General features: G+C 43.0%; 1 protein-coding gene across 3 annotated transcripts in view; it reads left to right on the top strand.

Annotated features, from left to right (window-relative positions):
• The window catches only part of wu:fj29h11 (uncharacterized), a 49,978-nt gene extending 42,568 nt beyond the window's left edge, over window positions 1–7,410 (top strand). For all 3 annotated transcript variants that reach the window (XM_056429092.1, XM_056429091.1, XM_056429090.1), the window contains 10 exons: window positions 107–292; window positions 427–704; window positions 853–1,001; window positions 3,377–3,461; window positions 3,915–4,029; window positions 4,976–5,107; window positions 5,193–5,384; window positions 6,146–6,272; window positions 6,389–6,545; window positions 6,627–7,410. In XM_056429092.1, the coding sequence (XP_056285067.1) occupies window positions 107–292; window positions 427–704; window positions 853–1,001; window positions 3,377–3,461; window positions 3,915–4,029; window positions 4,976–5,107; window positions 5,193–5,384; window positions 6,146–6,272; window positions 6,389–6,545; window positions 6,627–7,040 (1,835 nt within the window). In that variant the 3' untranslated portion in view covers window positions 7,041–7,410. The remainder of the gene's footprint in view (window positions 1–106; window positions 293–426; window positions 705–852; window positions 1,002–3,376; window positions 3,462–3,914; window positions 4,030–4,975; window positions 5,108–5,192; window positions 5,385–6,145; window positions 6,273–6,388; window positions 6,546–6,626) is intronic.
• The last annotated feature ends 382 nt before the right edge of the window (window positions 7,411–7,792 follow it).

The following is a 7,792-nucleotide window of genomic DNA, read 5'->3' on the forward strand; positions in this document are numbered from 1 at the left end:
CCTGTCCAAGGACCTCACATCGGATCAGGAACAACTCTCAAAAAAACAACTATAAAATGTATAAACCTGCGCATACAACAAGATGTCCTTTTTGCCTCGTGTTCAGGTATGGTGTCTGATAAGAGGGTCTTCCCCACCAAGGATAACAGCTGGGTGACTCTGGCACACAAACCCATGATTGCTGACAACAAAGAGGTGGAAAAGATCTTCAAACCGTACAAGCAGATCTGTCTGCTCAACCTGCCACCAGCAGGGAAGAAGACTGCTCCCAGGAGCAAGACTGGGAACTTTGGTACGCTGCTGTTACTGTATTTAAATACAGTGGTCGGTTGTTGGATTTGTTTGGAAGAGATTACTCTTCACCATACCCAATAAGAAGTATGCCCCAGACCAGATTCTGACTATCGTTGTGTAATTGCCTGCTAGGTCACACAGGGCTGGAAGAACGATCCAACACCGCCTTCAACGAGATGGACCGATGTTTATTTCTGGAGATCTGTGGGATCCGTCAGCTGTCCCAGTGTGTCAAGACTGAAGCTCAGACTGAGAACCTGAGTCCCTGTCCGTCCATGCAGGCTATCGTGCACTCCGTGATACCCTACATCCAGAGGTTCCTGTACCACCATGACGAGCTGTCTGAAGTCTATTCAGAGCTGATTGACAACAACATTGGAGAGAAAATCAAGCGACTTCACTTCGGACAGGTCAGAAGATCACAGTTGGTTTGGAGTAGTTTAAAACCTGAAGGAAGTGCCTTATTTAGTTGTTTTACTAAAAGCATATTGATTAGACTGAGGCCACGTTAATCAGACCTATCTAAAGGAAATATTTATACTGAGCCCTTTTCAACAGGTGGGTAAGCTGTACATTCGCTACCAGCTTGATGTTGCGGACTGTGAGGATGCATTGGTGGAGCTGCAGGATGTTATCTGTCTGCTGAAGGATGAGAAGGAGCTCTACATCCAGAAAGATCACCTCTTAGCCAAGCTGGATATCTGCAGGTTTGTGTGTGATGGATTGAGTGCCAACACTCACTTCTGTCCTCTGTTTCCTCCAAAACCATCATCTTTCTATTTGTTTAACCTCCATTTTCCCAAACTGCTTTTACACATTCACACCACACGGACTGGCCAAAGTCAGTATGATGTTTTGGTAATATCTAATATATACAGTGGGTACGGAAAGTATTTAGACTCCTTTAATATGTTCACTCTTTGTTTCATTTCAGCCATTTGCTAAAATCCAAAAAGTTAATTTTATTTCTCATTAATGTACAGCTCCATCTTCACAGAAAAAAACTGAAATGTAGAAATGTTTGCAAATTCATTAAAAAAGAAAAACGGAAATATCACATAAAACTGAAGTATTCCCAATACAAAGACATTATTTAAAAATACAGTATATTATCAAACAATCTACACAGAGATATCCTTGAATAACCAGTGTGAAGTTATAGCGAATCATGAAATCCCAATGTACTCACAGCTATAGTAATTTATCTCATCCAACAAGTTGATAGACCTCCTTTTTTTCTATTTCTTGGGAATTTTTCCTGATCCGATGTGAGGTCAAAGGTCAGGGGTGTACAGATTGTAAAGCCCTCTGAGGCAAACTTGTAATTTGTGATATTGAGCTATATAAAATAAATTGAATTGATAACAATACAAATAGGGAGAGAGACATTCTCTGCTCGGGTAGATATTACGCCACTATATCTTTACATATATGATAGATGTTAGCTGCCATATTAATTTTCTGAATGTTGAACAGGGAACCTTTTTAAGAGAAATCAAACAGTATACATCATGAGCAAAGGACTCATGAGCTGCCTAATGTGTGCATTATTGAGTTTATTTATATAGCCCATTTTCACAAATTACAAATTTGTCTCGGAGTGCTTTACAATCTGTACACATAGACATCCCTGTCCCAAAACCTCACATCGGATCAGGAAAAACTCCCAAACAACAATGGAAGAAACCTTCAGGAGAGCAACAGAGGAGGATCCCTCTCCAGGATGGACAGGTGTAATAGATGTAATGTGTACAGAATGAATCATTATACACAAATTAAAACACAGTAACAACATAATCAATGTTCAGAGTGTATGAATAGTTGGTAGTCGGCATATTCCACGATCCAGACCTCGATGCTCCATCAGGCAGATGGAGGTAGAGAGGAGTGGGCGGAGTCTCAGCAGGGCCATGGCATAGTTGGTGGTAGTCATATTCCACGATCCAGACCTCGATGATCCATCAGGCAGATGAAGGTAGAGAGGAGGAGTGGGCGGAGTCTCAGCAGGGCCATAGCATAGTTGGTAGTAAGCATATTCCACGATCCAGACTTCGATGCTCCATCAGGCAGATAGGATCAATGACGTCTCATAGGGTCTGATGAAGTCAAAAGGACTCCGGGGAGAAAGCAGAGTTAGTAATGTGCAATAGAGATGAAAATTCATTCATAAGTAGAGAGAAAAGAGGAGATAGGTGCTCAGTGCATCCTACAACGTCCCCCAGCAGCTATAAGCATATAGCAGCATATCCAGGGGCTGGACCAGGGCAAACCTGATTCAGCCCTAACTATAAGCTCTGTCAAAGAGGAAAGTCTTAAGTCGACTCTTAAACGAGGTGACTGTGTCTGCCTCCAGGACTGAAGGTGAAGCTGGTTCCATTCAAGAGAAGCTTGATAACTGAAGGCTCTGGCTCCCATCCTACTTTTTAAGGAACTATAAGTAGCCCTGCATTTAGTGAGCGCAGCTCTCTAGTGGGGCAATATGGTACTACAAGCACCGTAAGATATGATGGTGCATCACCAATCAAGGCTTTGTAGTTAAGGGTAAGAGAAGAATTTTAAAAGTGATTCTTGATTTTACGGGGAGCCAGTGCAGAGCAGCTAGTGCAGGAGTGATGTGATCTCTTTTCTTAGTTTTAGTGAGAACACGAGCTGCAGCATTCTGGATCAACTGGAGGGACCTAAGATACTTATTAGAGCAGCCTGATAATAAGGAGTTACAGTAATCTAGTCTAGAATTACTAGCAATGCCATCTACAGTAACCACATCACCAGATAATTGATCTCTGAGGCGCTCAGGGCCGAGTAAAATTTCTTCGGTTTTGTCTGAGTTTAACATCAAGAAGTTGCAGGTCATCCATGTTTTTATGTCTTTAAGACATTGCTTGAATTTGAGTGAGCTGGTTGGACTCCTTTTGGTTTGATCAATAGATATAGTTGAGTATCATCTGCATAACAATGAAAGTTTATGGAGTGTTTCCGGATAATATTGCCCAAAGGAAGCATGTATAAGGTAAATAAAATGATATGTCAGTACACAACGTAACTTTCCATATATTGTAATCATGTGTCTATGTGTGTTCAGGGAACTGGTGAAACTCTTCTGCAAAGAGAGCAGCCACAGAAAAGAGCTGATGCATTTCCTGAGCGGCCTGATAACCTCTCTCGATGTAAGTGGTGTATGATCCTTAACAAATGTATCACTAATCCACATCCAGTGATCTTGGTCTTTGCTCGCTTTCAGTCTTTCATCCCGTCAACCTCTCAGTCTTCTCAGTCACACACACACACACACACACTGACTGCCACCACCACAGAGCTGACCGTAGCTAGAATTAATGGGCTATTTCCCTGGAGGGAGTCACGTTTACATTCCATGGACATTTGCTCTCATCTCTGTAGAGCAGTGCAGCAGCCAAGCAGAGACTCTGCAAAGCTCACATCAAGCATGTTAGTCATCATTTTCTGTGTGTAGAACTTAAATTCACTATCAAAATGGGAGTTTTATAGATTATAGTCTTGGAAAGCATTATTAAAGTATTTTATATAATACACAGATGCAATGTAGATATTTTGCTTTGCTGCATATTGTCACCACATTTATTGACGGTTTGTGTCTGCAGGACCACGAGTCTCTGAAGAGATTCTTAGGCAAGGAGGATATCAGAGAGCTGCCCAGTGAGGAGGAACTGTGGGAGGTCCCAGAACCTCCCAAACCAGAGATGAACCTGGAGAGAGGTACTGAAAGCCTATACACAGCGTTAGCGAGTTAGTCATCAGTGCATTTAATGAATGGTTGTAAGAGAAGAAGCTAACACTGTGCCTCATAGGAAAACGTGTTTCCTTCTCGTGGTCTCATTCCAATCTCTCATCTCACGACGAAGTCTTTAAAGGAACTGATTACGTATCCTGTAATTCACTGATCATCCTGTATTTGCCACTTGCAGCCACAATGGCCCAAGTCAGGTGTTGGTCTTTGTATTTCCTATTATTAATTACATTTAGACTTTTTTGAATAAATGTTAGTTTCAACTTTCCCACTTGTCTGTTCCTCCTGAAAACAACAAAAAGCTGATTTCATTTTTATAAAAGGATCAGTAAATTCCTCAAGAAGCAAATGTTACTCAAGCAGGAGAAAATACTGCATGTGGTGGGAACTACTTTCAGGATCAGAGTAACATTGATAAAGTGTACTGATGTTAGTAAAATAGACTGGATAATTTATAATCGCAGTTTGATGCAACTCCGGTTATTGTGCTGCTTTCTCTCCGTCTTTGTTTGGGACTTCTTACATCTCCAATTCTCTCTGTGAATATTGCTCCGATTTCCATTATCATTTCGTAACTATCATAATAATACTAAGTATTTTTCCTCTTAGTCTCAGCCCTGCACACACACACACACACACACACACACATAGATAGATAATTCATGACATGCTAATTCAGGTTTGTTCACTGTTGTGTGTGAAAACATCAAAGAGAAGCTGTTGCTAGGGCTTAAAGAGCAGATCCCTCACTGCAGCAGAGAGCGCAGACACACACACATACAAGAAGTAATTTGATCAAAAGAAGTTATTATTACAAATCTGTTTTTATGGCATAACAGCGCTGATTTTTGCTTTGCAACTTTGAGTCATTCTTTTCTTTTTCTTTGGTTTTAACTCGTAAACGTTGTACTTCAGGGCTATCAAGGAGTTACTCCTCTATCAGCTCCCCAGAGGAGCAGTCTCGCCCCGCACAAGAGGATGGGGAGCAGACGCTGGTTTGCTGGCCTCCTCGAGCACCTCTCATGAATACGGGAGCCGGTCGCACTGGTGAGTGAGAATGCTATGGTTGTTTCTGCCTGGTACCTCTTCACTGTGAAACTACATTTCTCATTCACCTTCTGTGGACCAACAGGGCAGGCAGGTAGCGGTGTGGTGGAAGCCATCATGAAGCTGTGGCCACCTCCAGCTGGGCCGAAAGACAGAGACCCAGAACGAGATCCTCCCCCCAGAGGAAGCAGCCATGCCATCCCCAAGAGTCCCAGCAGCAGCTACGAGGGAAACCAGCCCCGCCCTGCTGCTGGTCTTTGTCTGTCTCCACCTCCAGGTTACACCTTCAGCCAACCTCTGTCTCCTACTGTCAATCTGTAGTTTTAATTTTAGCGAGCAAAGCTGCACTCATCAATATGTTTATCAATTCTAGTTTCCGCAATGTCTGAAAACACGAAACCCATGAATTAGGTAGATTCGTTAGAAAACTATTTGGTTGTCATGTAACACAAACTATCTCCCTACTATTCAGTTGTGTTTGTGATGGTGTAAAAGAAAAAAACCTGGGAGAGTGATGGGCTTCTGTCCAATCAATATGTGTCGATGATCTATGAAACCCTGCAGCCAATCAAATCCTTTTGATAGTAACCTGAGCACCTGCTTATTGTGGCGGGTCCACACGGTGTGGCGGGTCCACGGTGTGAAGAGTCCACGGTGTGGTGGGTCACAGAGCTTGTTCATGTACTTAAGCTGATTGTTCTGCTTTGGAACAATATGAATTAAACTTGCATTTTCAGGTGTATTTTCTCCATGAATAATAATTATAGAAAGTTGGTCACCCAGCGGATAATACAAACTAGTTAGTGGCAGAACTACTAGCTAATGCTTGGTAGACGTTGGTGGTTAGTAATAGATTAAGGAATGCTCTTTTTGCTTAATTAAAGCCACTTCGTTTACATTTTGGACAATTAGTACTCTGTCACCATGGCGCAAAGAACAACTTTGGCCATGATGCAACAAGAAATCTGCACATTTTGGCTTAATCTCTTAATATGCAGAACATCCCGTGTTAAACTCATTTGGTGTGGTTTCTGACAGAGCGCAGACAGCAGAGTGAGAGCACCTTGTGTGGAGAGGAAAGCCTCACTGCTCCCAGACCAAGACCGAGTCCTCCATCTGCACAGCCTGCTGAGACCGCCAGCCACCAACCCGATCCAAAATGCCTGTAGGCTTCTTCTCCTCAACCCCCAACATCTGAAAGATTCAATGTCGACAACTAATGTTGACTTTTTCCAATACATAATCCTCAACCCTCTACCTGTTGGTCTCCTTTGTCAACAGTGTCGTCCCTGAGGCCGTGGTGCTTTCCAGTATGTTTCAGGGGGGTGCAGAGAGCCAGCGTGCTCCTCTCAACATGGACTTCCCTCCCTGGAACAAAGTGCAGCCTCCCCTGGCCACACTGGAGGACATGGAGCTCACCTGCCAGAGACCCACCACAGTCAGTACATTGAATACATGGGGTGTTTTCTCAGGGGTTGAGCTTTGGCAAGATGTTCTAAGTTGTTCTATTGTTGCGTAGGTGGTGTTGTCTGACGACCCGATTGACCGGGCAGTGATCGGTGAGTGGGGGGAGCAGCTGGTCAACTCCTTCCTGTGCCACTGGAGAGACGGTGGCGACCTCGGACGACCCGCTGAAGTGCTGTGGTGCAACCAGAACGGAGAGAGCGGCCAGCCCTACGACTTTAAGCTCACCTTTGGACCTGCAGCAGTGCCGCCGGTCTTGTACGTGGAAGTCAAGTCAACAATAAAGAAGGAGAAGTCATTCATCCACCTCTCTGCCAATGAGCTGGACTTTGCACTGAAAGAGAAGGAGCGCTATCACATATTCAGAGTGTACAGCGCAGGAGACGCACAGAACGTCCGCCTGTGTCGCATCCAGAACCTGGCGCAGCATCTCCACACCAAAGACCTGGCACTTTATCTGTTTGTATAAGTGCTTTATGCATTTGGAGAGATATTTGCACGATACCAACTAACACCCCAATGATAGGCCAACATGTGTATTCTACAAGTGTTTCATATGCCTTTTAAATTTATTTTAACTGCACTGATTTTAGTTGTTTTAAATGTGCTACTGTGACGGATCCACTGTTTTTAAATGTATGTCCTGTTCCCCTGAGTTATTGTTCCTGCTAAAAGAAATCACATTCCTTTTTCCTGTTCAGAATGTTTTTATTGCCAAGGAACTACACATGGTTTGTGTACAATGTTAGTGGTCAGTGGACATACTGAATATTTCTTAACGTTTTTATAACTCACCTTTACTCTAGCATTCCTTTGAATAAAACCGAATGTCATCCGAATTACTGTTTTTATTTCTTACATAATATTAGACGGTTCTTGTGCATCATCAGTGATGAGGGATTTTATCACCTTAACTTCCCTGACGGATGAAGTGATGATAGCTCTTGTGAATCTACAGTTTCTCATCTTTCCTCCGTCACAGTGAACAGAGTGTACTTTGGGTCGTACACAAAGAAACGCATCTTTGATCACTTCTACAATTATTACTCCGAAGAACGTTGAACATTATGCCCAGTTTGACACTGAACTACAGAAAGCTCCTAAATCTGAAAATCTGTGGAACTTTACCAATGCATACAAAACAATCCAGCATCATCTTTGTTGTCATACTGTGAACACAAAAATTTGTTTTGGTCCCTGGTGGTCTATTGGAGTCCACAG

The sequence above is a fragment of the Pseudoliparis swirei genome, chromosome 13 (genome assembly GCF_029220125.1).
Source record: "Pseudoliparis swirei isolate HS2019 ecotype Mariana Trench chromosome 13, NWPU_hadal_v1, whole genome shotgun sequence".
In the NCBI taxonomy this organism is placed as follows: Eukaryota; Metazoa; Chordata; class Actinopteri; order Perciformes; family Liparidae; genus Pseudoliparis; species Pseudoliparis swirei.